This window comes from Typopeltis vanoorti, chromosome 5 (assembly GCF_054136105.1).
Source record: "Typopeltis vanoorti isolate ZY-2024b chromosome 5, IOZ_Tvanoo_1.0, whole genome shotgun sequence".
Taxonomy (NCBI): Eukaryota; Metazoa; Arthropoda; class Arachnida; order Uropygi; family Thelyphonidae; genus Typopeltis; species Typopeltis vanoorti.
Genome location: NC_143553.1, coordinates 62,064,091 through 62,077,026, shown reverse-complemented (window position 1 = coordinate 62,077,026; position 12,936 = coordinate 62,064,091). Strand labels below are relative to the sequence as shown.

Below are 12,936 nucleotides of genomic sequence, written 5' to 3'. Positions count from 1 at the left end.
CAGCAAGCTGATGAAGACACAAATTTTCAATAATAGCTAAAACTCATGCGATTTCATTTATAAAAGGTAATTCTTGACAAATCTTTTTCTTTTTACACATCTCTGTTCCTTTACACCTCTCAATATCGCATACTCCTTATTTACATCATTGCAAATGTGGTTTTAACTAATGTTGTGTCCCTTTTTTAATAATATTTCTTTATAATTTATCAGAGTATTTGACATCTACTAGTTTGTAGATTACTACAAACAGCCTTCCCAGAAACCTGTATGGTCCTGAAGCTTTTAATACTTAAGCTATCTCTTTTGCTTTTATCAGCACAGTCTTGTACCCAGGCAAAATTTAATCATAACAAATTTGCCTATTTTGCTAATTGCTTTATTTTATTTATGTAACAATAACAATTTTACATAAATAAAATAAAGACAGTATACAATTTTTTGTGTGATGAGTACAAAGATGCTATGAAAAATATTCTTATGATATCTAAAAGTATTGTTTTCAAAGCTAGAATTTTTTTTATTGTATCACAAAAAAAGGGGTGCAGAGTCCAACTCTACTGCCCCGTGGTGCACCCTGGGGTGTTGGGAATCCTAACCATTATCGGACCTGGCCCCAACGCCACTTACAGAGCTCTGGCGAACACTTCAGAACCCTGGTCAGGAGAAGTGTATATGCGACCACAGCAAAGATGCCACTACAACAACAGAAATGGCCCCGAGTCCTGCCCGGCCCACACTCACCTTTCTACAGGTAAGACACCGAGTGAGGCCAGGGGTGCTAAGAATCTCGCAGATGAAAACAGGCCACCTCTTAAATCATCTATGAAAATGGCAATCAGTACCCTCAATACTCGAACTTTGGCAAGAGACTACAGAATAGATTTATTAATCAAAGAACTAACCAATATCAACTTGGATATCCTGCTAGCGAATGAAACAAAAAGATTGAAAAAACTGACAGCAAGATGGTACAATGGCTCACAGATACTCCTCAGAGCATCCTCAAACAATGGCAAACAAGGCGGAGTGGGCTTCATTGTTAAATCTAAGCTCACCAAGTCGATCCTTTCTTGTAACATCATATCTCAAAGAATAGGTGTACTCATAATTGGAATAGAGAACAATATAACAATAAAATTAATATCCTGCTATGCTCCAACATCTGTAGCAGATAATCAAGAAATAGAAAATTTTGACATGAATCTTGAACAGGCATTAAATTACAAGTCAACATACACATTCATTAGTGGTGACTTTAATGCCAAAATAGGATGTGGAAAAGAAAACGAAAAGTTCATAGGACCACATGGCCTGGGAGAAAGAAATAGAACAGGAGAGAGAGAGAGATTAGCTGAATTTGCTCCAGCTGAACAACTCTTTATCATGAACACTTTTTTCAACAAACACACAGGAAGAAGATGGACTTAGCAATCACCAAATGGAGACACAAAAATTGAAATTGACTACATTTTAACAGACTGCAAAAGACTGGTACAAAATACTGATACAATAGGCGAAACATACTTCAACATAGATTCTGACCACAGACTCCTCAGAACCATTATAAGAATAGACCACAAAAAAGAACAACATATCAGGGCAACATCAAACCACAAAAGACAACCTAAACAAATAGACTACCACAAGTTCAGGAAGTACATAGAAGAGACTGAATGGACTATTAAGAACTGTTACATAAATGATGACTATATTGACTTGATTAATAAATTCAACGAGTGCAAGAAAAAATCAGAAATTCCTGTGAAATAAAAGAAATGAGCACGACTCTCACCTCAAACTATGGAACTACCGAAAAAGAGAAAAGAACTGAAGAAAATTTTCTAGAATACAAAATTATTTGTAAGTTACTAAGGAAAAGAATTCCAGAAGACCACAAAGCTTTCAGGATACAAAAACTAAGAGAAGCAGTGCAGGCAAAAACCAGCCTGAAAAAAATAGAGAAAGACTTAAATTTCAAACAGTCAATTCCATCTGCTTTACAGGATAAAAATGGAGAAAAACATACTAATAGAAAAAGGACAGAAGAAATTGTAAGTTTTAAAAGAGGTATACCGCGAGTAGACATATCGGTACAAAATTAATAACGGAAAACTCACGTACAAAGATTATTTAATAGTATAATTTTCGCCTGTGTGTCACAGGCATCTTCAGTACATTTTAAGCTCAAATTAAACAATAACTGACAATTCCAAAAAGCGCCACCTAAGTAGCTGCTGTAAGATAACTAAAAAGGTCAATAAATTTCCTAACAACAAAAATAAATAAATAAAATAAAAAATGTATACAATAAAAAGTTAGGAAAGATTAGCTGATTTATAAAGTACTATCTCCCATAAAGGGGATAGACGTAAGCCGTCGGATCTGTTTAAGTTAGGAGAATGAAGTAAAGGTTCACATTTCTTTATAAAGGCGTTCCACGAGGAACCAACTTTTGTGAAGGAATCTTGTCTTTCTCCAACGAACTCTAAGTCTAGTGAAGATGGCATGTTCTGCAAGTCCAGACTTTTCAGGCTTAAAGTATTCAATATAAGATTGGTGTTCTTAGCCGAATATAGGCAGATCTTCCTATTTGTCCGAAATAAGATAATCCACAAGAGCACAGAATCTGGTAGACACCTGGATAATTAAGGTGTGGAAGCTTGACCTTAGGAGAAGTTAGAAAGGTGGAGATTTTTCTAAACGGTCGAAAAGCAACAAAAATATTCAGTGGTTTTAAAACTTTTGCTATACGTTCACTAATGCCTTGTACATAAGGGATAGGAATGCACGTTATTTCTTCTGTATTTGAAGAGGAAGACATATTAAAACTACTCAAAGCTCTTTTAATGAAGCGATTCTTATAACCATTAGTTAGAAAGGAAGAAGTTATATATTGCAGTTCTTTCTGTAAAAGATCATCTGAAGAACAAAAGGAGTGAGCCCGAAGAGCCAGTATTTTAATAGTTCCTGCCTTTTGACTAGGATGGTGATGAGATTCAGCATGGATATAATGGCCTGTATGAGTCTTCTTTCTATAGACTGAGAAATGTAGGTTACCATCTGGTTGACAAAGAATTAGAAGATCTAAAAAGGCTAACTGCTTATTTGATTCTACTTCTAGGGTAAACTGGATCCTAGGATGAAGTGCGTTTAAACTAGTGAGAAACTGTTGAAGTTCATCAGAAGAGCAATTCCATATACAGCAAAAATGTCATCGACACATCTAAACCAATGAGTAGGTCTGGGAGAAATGTTGTCAAAGATATGTTGTTCAAAATGTTCCATAAAGAAATTGGAGATAGCAGGAGAAAGATGATTGCCCATTGCTGTTCCTTCAATTTATTGATACAACTTATTTTTAAAGGAAAAATAACCAGAATGTATTAAAAATCAAATAATTTTACAATGTCTGAAGGAAATTCCTGTTGCAGTAATTCAATGTTTTCAGAAAGAGGCACATTTGTAAATAAAGAAACAACATCTAAACTGATCATGATATCAGAAATGTCCAAATGAATATTGGAAATTTTATTTTTGAAATCCGAAGTATTTTTTATAAGTATCAGTTCTTCTAGTTGAAGAGGAGAGTAAATTTGATAAAAATTTTGAGATTTTGTAAGTGGGGCAACCTATACAACTATGACTGGTCTCAACGGAATGCCTGGTTTACGAACTTTCAGAAGACCGAAGAAGGTTTTAATTTTTTTCTTTTGATCTTCATTCCATGTAGATACATTATCTATAAGAGAATTAAGTCTCTTCAATTGACTCCCGGTAGGATCTGATGTAAGAGGCCTATAAGTTGAATAGTTGCGAAGTAATAGAGACATTTTTCTCTCATATTCCTTCCTATCTTGAATCACTACAGCCTTCCCTTTGTCAGCTTTCGTAATAATTAAATTATGGTTGTTCTTCAGTGATTTCAATGCTTTAAACTCAGAGTAAGAAAGATTAGGATGAGGAGGCTTGGCATTAAAAAGAATTTTCACACATTCAAAACGTTTTTTTGGGATAAGGATTGAATACCTCTGTCTATGTTATGAAAAAAATCCATAAGAGGCACCTTATTCAGCGTAACGGCGAAATCATGTCCTTTTGATAAAAAGGACAACTATTTAGGTAGAGCTTTTTGGAATTGTCAATTATTGTTTAATTTGAGTATCAATTTAATTTAATTTAAATTGATACCTTGATGAAAATTATACTATTAAATAATCTTTGTACATGAGTTTTCTGTTATTAATTTTGTATAGAAGAAATTGTGCAGAATTTTTATAATGATCTCTATGCAACTAAGTTTCAGAACCTATCATTCCAAAACCAAGCAATATACCAGATGTACTTCCAGAAGAAATAGAACATGCCCTTAAGAAAATGAGTAAAGGTAAAGCCTCAGAACTTGATCATGTTAAGGCTGAAGAAATCCAACAAGGTGAACCAATTATTTTCAAAGCGTTGACTGCCAGATTCACGTGGTACTTCAAAGAAAGAAAGATTCCAGAGGAATGGAAGACTTCAAAAACCATACTTCTATTCAAAAAAGGGAACAAGGAAGACATAAAAAACTATCGTCCAATCTGTCTACTCTCTCTCACATATATAAAATCATGAACAGAGTAATACTGAACAGAATCCAACTCTCGAAGACAACTCCAGTAGAGAGCAGGCAGGATTCAGAAGGCTTCTCAATAGATCATATCCAGGTCATTTCACAAATAACAGAAAAATGCAGAGAATACCGAATCCCTCCATGTTTCCTCTTTATTGATTTTAAAAAAGCATTTGATTTGGTGAAAAAATATACACAAACAGCAGTAAGATAGGCTTAGAAATGAATCTAGAAAAACAAAATGGATCAAAAACATCTACTCAAGTGACAGTCACCTATGTATTGATGGCATTCCTATAGAACGGGTCGACTCCTACAATTACTCAGGACAAACAATAAAAATGATTTATCTAAAGAACTAGCAAAAAGAAAGAAAGCTGCATGGCTATCATTCAAGACTAAAAGAAACACTTACTGATCCAAATCTTGACATCTCTGCGAAGGCAAATTATTTAATAGTGACATTCTTCCATCACTCACATATGGATCAGAAACATGGAACATGACAAGAAAAGAAGAAGAAACTCTCAGAATAATTCTGCGTGCAATAGAACGCAGGATTTGTAACATCAGCAAAATGGAACATGTTAGAAACACGGAACTAAGAAAGAGATCAGGCATAAAAGATGTGGTAACCGCAGTATCTGAAAGCAAGATAAGATGGGCAGGTCACATAGCCAGACTCAGGGATAACAGATGGACATATAGAATACTCAACTAGCAACCAAGAATAAAGAGAAAAGCAGGAAGACCACATACAAGATGGGAAGATCCACTAACGAAATCTATGGGTATAACATGGAAAAGAGAGACTCAAGATTGAGATCGTTGGAGGCATCTTTGTGACCTGCACTCATGGAGAAATCCTGAGTGAAACACAAGTCCATCAAGGTAATCACAAAAAATACAATATTGCATTTATTGTGATATTTGCATTAATCTGTTAAAATGCAAACTCTCCATATTCAATAATTTGATTATTATATATATATATGAATGCCTGACATCACAAATTATATATATATATATATACTATACCTTAAGAAAAGCAGCAGCAGTACAAGCACCACCTGCCCTAGCATTTTTTCCAATATTGTTCAGATCTGCTAAAGTGCCCTCCACCTGTTTTGTATAGTGCTTAAAGAGAGGCATTCGCCAGACTCTATCACCAGTTTTTGAACCAGCCTGTATTTGAATAGTAACATATATAAAAATTATCTTTCAACATGCTAAACAGTTCTTTTATTAGAAAAGTACTTATTATTCTTTGTGGTAACTAGTTGCAATATAACATTAGTATGTAGTCAATACAGAATGTAGGGAAGGGAAGGCAGGAGATTTTCAGTATATTTCTATAAAAATGACAGTAAAAGACAACTCTCTGATTGTGCTGTGCAATATCTCACTATAGTAATTTGCTAGCCTAGATTTGCAGAGTGGATAACATGTTTTCCAATCAATAGGGTCTGAGTTTGAATCCATCATTGACAGGAATGTTTGCTAATGGTGGCAGATGAATTTCATCACCCTGTTTACTTACTCAAGACTTGAAGTGGCTCAAAAAAGTTCACTGTTTACAGAATTAACAATGTTGATCTTAGCTCTTTACTTTCTGCAGATGATGTTATACTTCTGAATAAATTGAATAACCGTTGTAATAAATTTGGTATGAAAATCAGCAATAATAAGACAAAGATAATGAAAATAGGCAGAAATATTGAAAACAATAACTGAATGGCAAACCTATAGAAAACAAGCAAAAAATTTCAGTTATTTAGGTGCAATTTTTAGTGAAGATGGCAAATTAGATATGGACATAGACAAGTCAGCTGAATAAATTTATATGGAATAAGAAAAACATTAGTCAAAACACTAAATTAACTGTATATACAAGACAGTGTTGAAAGATCTGAGAGCCAGGTTAGAAATAAAACACTTGATCAAAGACTGGAGACCACAGATGGCATCACTGATGGTATCACATGAAAAATGCAGATATTAGGAAAGAACTAGCCATTGTTAGCATTCAGGAATGTGTTAGCAGAACTAATCCCAGATGGTATGGTCACTTAAACAGAATGGAAGAGGAAAGATTAACAAAACAAGTGTTTTGTTAATCTTTGCCAGATTGGCAGAAAAAGATCCAAAGACCTAGTTGGATTCGATACAGTAAAAAGTGCCTTAGAAGACAGAAATATAATCTGATAATGTTGGAATTTTGACAAATAACAATTTATATGGATAAAAATTAGTAACAGTGTAACTTTTTCATGTAGTACTATCATGAAATTTCAGACATGAAATTTCATGATGTTTCAGACAGACAGATATTAAACACTGACAGTGTTTAATATCTATCTGTCTGAAATTTGCCCGATTAAATTAAAATGAATGGAAAAGGAATGTAGGGGTCACTCCTTTGCAGGTTGTACCATTAAATCAATTTGGATCTAATTAGAAATATAGCTATTTTTTTTTCTCTGCTTAATTTCATTATTATTAAGAGAGACCTCCAGGGAATCAGGGACTCATCAAGGGGGAGGGGGGCACATACTACCTGCAACAGCTATTATATTTTATTGTACAATGAAACTGTGGAGAATTCATGACTAAACAGACATGTGTAATAACCACAGTAATAAGTTTTATTAAGTAAATATTTCATCCTAAGTATCTTAGGACATAGTCAGTATAGTTAATTCAAAGAATACTAGGAATAACATACAGTTAGGGCACATGATTACAATGAATCCCAAAATGTGTGCAGTAATGTGTTGTAGAATTAAATTAAAATATATCTGGAAGAAAAAAAAAAGATTACATTAAAATAAGATAACATATACAGAAATTAATTTAGACAATTTTTTATGACAATTTCCCATACTTTAGGAATCGTATGAACGTCATTACGGTTTAGATTTGGTCTGTGAAGTAGGGCTTCAGTACTTTCTTTATACTTCTATAGATCTTTATATAAAGATCTATGTAGAAGTTTGGTCTTTTCCCAATGGATCCTATGGTTTGATAAGACGGATATGGGCTTGATGTTCCGAAATGCGTTTATGAACAGATCTACCTGTCTGTCCATAGTAAGACAATTAACAGGAGAATGGAACCTCGTACATGCCAGGTAGCATCAGAGGTGAGAGTTTGTCTTTAGGAGAAGGTAACAAGTTATAGATCTGGTTGATTGGTTTGTAGGTAGTAGCAAGTTTGTATTTCTTCATAATTTTTGAAAGACGTTCGGAGATGCCTTTGACATAAGGTATGGGATTCCTATGGACTTGTTCTTGTCTAGGTTGATGTGTGAGGAAGTGACTGATGATTTTTTTTTTAAGTTGTTTTAAGATTGTATCCATATTTTTGATTATTTCCAATTCTTGGTTTAGAGCTTCTTCAGAATCTGTGTGTTCTGGTTACCAATGATTTAATGCTGCCAAATTTTTGAGATGGATGATGAGCAGAAGAATTGTGAATGTAGCGACCTGAAAATGTCGGCTTGCAATAGGCAGAAGTGGAGATGGAACCATCTTCTTTTCTTTGGATGTGTAAATCCAGAAAGGAGATACCCTGTGGAGATTCTTTTTCTAGAGTAAATTTGATGCAAGGATGAAGATTTATTTTATCTAGAAACAGGTGTAGTTCTTGTTTGGAATGACCCCAGACAGCAAAGACGTCATCGACATATCGTAGCCAAATTTTTGGTTTGGGTTTAGAAGTGAAAATTTTTTCTTCAATGTATTCTAGAAACAGGTTTGCTAAGTTTGGTGATAAGGGAGTATTGCTGTTCCTTCCTCTTGCTTGTAAATTTTTTCTTTAAGATTGTATCTAAATGGATACAATCTTAAAACAACTCAAAAAATCATCAGTCACTTCCCCACACATCAACTTAGAAAAGAACAAGTCCATAGGAATCCCATACCTTATGTCAAAGGCATCTCCGAACTTCTTTCAAAAATTATGAAGAAATACAAACCTTGCTACTACTTACAAACCAATCAACTAGATCTATAACTTGTTACCTTCTCCTAAAGACAAACTCTCACCTCTGATGATACCTGACATGTACAAGGTTCCATGCTCCTGTAAATTGTCTTATGAACAGGTAGATCTACTCATAAATGCATTCCGGAACATCAAGACCATATCCGTCTTATCAAACCACAGAAATCTGGCCTCACACAACACGGAGTTGAAAACCCAAGCAATAGGATCCATTGGGAAAAGACCAAACTTCTACATAGATCTCTAGATAAACATAAACGTTTATATAAAGAAAGTGCTGAAGCCCTACTTCACAGACCAAATCTAAACCGTAATGATGTTCTTGCTATTCCTAAAGTATGGGAAATTGTCATAAAAAATTGTATAAAATAATTTTTATATATGTTAACTTATTTTAATGTAATTTTTTCCCCCCCTCCAGATATATTTTAATTTAATTCTATAACAAACTACTGCAAGCATATTGGGATTCCATTGTAATCATGCACCCTAACTGTATGTTATTCATAATATTGTTTGAATTAACTGTACTGACGATGTCCTAAGATACTTAGGATGAAATATTTACTTATTACTGTAGTTATTATGCGTGTTTGTTTAGCTATTATATTGTTCTAGAATTAATTCGCACTTACACACACAATGTTTAATGGCAATCTATTTCAATCATGCACCAGTCTATGAGAGAAAAATGTCGCTCTCTCACTCCCTTCTTGACAGCATTCATTCTCAACTTCTAAGGATACCCTTTATTCATTCCCCAGCTTCCATAAAATGAAAAATTCCATCTACTGGTATCCTGTATAACCCTTTCAGATGTATGTATGTCTTAATCATATCATCCCTCTGTCTCATGTCTGCTAGTGTATTCAGTTCACAAATTCTCAATCATTGTAAGTATTCCACAATCCTAATATTTTAATACTCTCCTTTGCATTAGAATCACCACAGACACCAGGAGACCAAACACAATAGGCCAAGTGAGGTCTTATCAAGGCCTTGTAAAGAAACAAAATGTCTTCCTCATCTTTACATGTCAATGTGCATTTCAGTATTGCAATTATCCTTTGAGTTGTATTTGCCATCATTGCTACATATGCCCATTGAGCTTCAACCTCCTATCTACTAAAACTCCAAGATCCCTAACCTTGATCAGTTTCTTCTATCATAATCAAACCGAATTACATGACTTTATATATAATAACACCGAACCAACAGCCATTTTCACATGCCCACAATTCCAGCTTATTCAAATAGTCCTTCAAGTACTGCATATTAGCTGCATTCCTAATTACTTTGCCTGTCTTTGCATCATCAGAAAATAGGTATATGTCACCTGTTAAATAGTTCCCAAAGTTATTAACATTCAGATTGAATAATAGTGGACCAAGGACTGATCCTTGTGTTACACCACTGGTTATTTTTTATTTATTTATTATTATTTTTTTTATTAATCTTTGTATTGGTTATGGGCAGTACTACCCTTACATCACGGCCAGACTTGATATAGGCTTAAGCCTTTACAAGTGTTTTACCCTATGCCTGTGCTAGTTATCATTGTAGTCATTCTCTGGTGGCAAAGCCATGCCACCGGTGTGCCCTGTAGGGCCCTCAAGGAAAGAACTTTTATATCCTTCTGCATAAGCCCAAGCTTATAGTTATCTGTGCTCCATACGTCATGTAAAGAGATGGTGGTGCTGGTAAACCTCGCAGTTACCTCCTCCCATATCTTACTAACTAGATCTTGGTTATTCTTATAATAGTTTACCTTATTATTATGGCTATAGGCTAGTGGGCCCCTGTTCCCACCACCTAGGCATCAACTACCCAAACGTCACCATCTCTTTTAATCACTAAGCCTGGCTTATGCAAACCTGCGGTCTCCCAACCTTTGTTCTTAAAGCGGTTGTTCAGAATGGAGACCATGGCATCATGCCTCCGCACACGGACCCCATGGGTGCGGAAGCACCACTGGGCTATATGAGAATGTCTCACTGTAGTGGCAGCCAGCCATACAGTTTGAAGTCATCACTACCCCATTGAGCTGTGCGGGCTCGAGTGGGCAGGACATTGATCCTCGTCCTGATAAGGTCAATGTACTCGAACCCAGGGAGGAGTCTGGTGCCATCCCTTATCCAATCAAGCTGGGGAGGCACCAGATATGACTCTTTTAAAGGAGCACCATCTACAGAACAGTGCAGCAGAGATGCCCATCTCTTGTGTTCTGCAGGTGCTGACTCAATTAAGGTACCTTGATAATGGGACCAGCCTTTAGCCTGCCTAAAGTCTTCTTGTATTAATGGGCTATAGAAAGCCTATCTGCAGATAGGGGAAGAAGATAGTTCTAACTTCGCAATTCTGGACATCTGGAGGGGTGGGATCAGCCATCTAAGTGATGGAACCCTGAGCCCACTGTCCTTTACCCTCGCATGAAAATATGCAGTAAGGTTCTCAGGCGACAGTCGGAGCCATGATCTCACGGCTTAAATATTACAGACTCATATCCCCCGTACAACACTTTTTGATATCTGTCCATCAGCCATCCTCTTATCAACACAAATATTTTATAATCCAATTCCATGTTCTCTAATTTATGTAACAGTCTTCCATGCCATAATCTGTCAAAAGTATCATGGTGTATCCATTTCCCTTGTCTAGCTCAATGGTAACATTATTATAGAATGTGAGCAAGTTGCTAAAAACATCACCTTAGTAAACCTATGCTGTTCGTTGCAAAATAGATTCTCTCTCAACCCATTTTCTCTGAATGCGAGCCCTAACCAACTTTTCTACAATCTTCACCATCACTCTTGAGAGATAATGATTGATTGATAGTTGGATATATCAGTCTTTGTACTACCCTTGAATCATCACTTGTGCAATGGGATTACCATATATTCTTTCCACTCCTGCAGAATCTTCCTTGTTTTAAGACAAATTACATAGCCTGGTCAAAGTAATAGACAATTCACCTGAACACTCTTTTAGCATCTGTGCTGATATCCCATCAGTCCCTAGTGCCAAATTCTTATTCAATTTTTGCAACAGCTCTAGTACCATCTCCTCATACATCTCAGTTTCTTCATCCTGTGAAGAGGTAGCAGTGAGCTCAATGTTGCATACACCAGGTTGATAGCTTTTATCAAAGTGGACACTCATTAGATGAACAATCTCTTGTGCATGTCCATCTGCATTCAGCAGAGTTATTCTTTCATATTCATTCTTTCTTTCACTTGCGGTATGCCCTTTATTCGTTTTGGCTTGTCTTTGGCTTGCAGAGTCAGTTTCTTTTTATACTCAGACTTAGCTTTATGTACAACAGTTGTGACTCTTCTGGCCTGATCCTTATAACTTTCATAACTGACATCATCCTTATGCACACAGTATTTCCTTCCACATCATTTTTTTTCTTATGAATCTCTTGCTTAATTAGATTACACATCCACTGACTAAAATACTCAAACTGTATTTATTCTTCCAAGTCTGGGGACACATTCTGATATTGCATCATTTAAGTATTTTTTAAATGCTTCCCATCCAACAACCAATACCAGGTGCAGAATCCAGTATACTCCTCAGTTGGTCATAATTTCCTGCTTTGTAGTTCACAGCATGTAACCTTTTCTGAATGGAAAATTCATAAACTTGGCCACTTTCCAAGTGAGCACTGCATGATCACTGTCACCAACCAGAGACAGAATAGTTACATCTCTCTAACCACTTACGAAACCACTTGACACTATAATGAAATCTAACACTCTTTAAACTTGAGTTCCTTCTGTTATATGCTACTTGAGGAAATTGCTTGCAAGAGCTCAATAAATTGAGTTTCATTTTTCTCATGAGATTTTATTGTTACCCACTCAATGTTTGGATAATTATTCTCCCATTATGATTATTAGTTTCTTATCCATCATCTTTATTTAGTGATGCATTTTTGTCACTAGCAACCGATCCACTAGGTCTATAACCACAACCACTATGCATTTGATTTTGTTAGTCTTCAACTCGCACCCGACTTCAAACTAAAACTTCAGCCTCAATGCTAACTGGATTCTAGTAATCCAATATCATTAGCAGCACATACCTTCCTCTTCTATCCTGTCTAATTTTCCAAAAATTTTTGTACCCTTTATACTCAATACTAGTTACTGTGTCTGCTTCTAATGCCAAGTCTCACCAATGCCTAGCATTGGTGAGACTTGGCATCATATACCCCTAGCATTTATGTTCAGACATAATAAGTTGAACAATCATAATAAATTGAAAAATCGAAGGAATGGATGCGAGTTTGCTCGCACCCATTCCTTTGAACTTCA

At 35.5% G+C, this 12,936-nt stretch overlaps 1 protein-coding gene across 2 annotated transcripts in view; it reads right to left on the bottom strand.

Moving 5' to 3' along the window:
- The window catches only part of LOC150106468 (cytosol aminopeptidase-like), a 245,362-nt gene that overhangs the window by 22,799 nt on the left and 209,627 nt on the right, over positions 1–12,936 (bottom strand). For both annotated transcript variants that reach the window (XM_090393141.1, XM_090393142.1), the window contains one exon: positions 5,651–5,797. In XM_090393141.1, the coding sequence (XP_090249267.1) occupies positions 5,651–5,797 (147 nt within the window). The remainder of the gene's footprint in view (positions 1–5,650; positions 5,798–12,936) is intronic.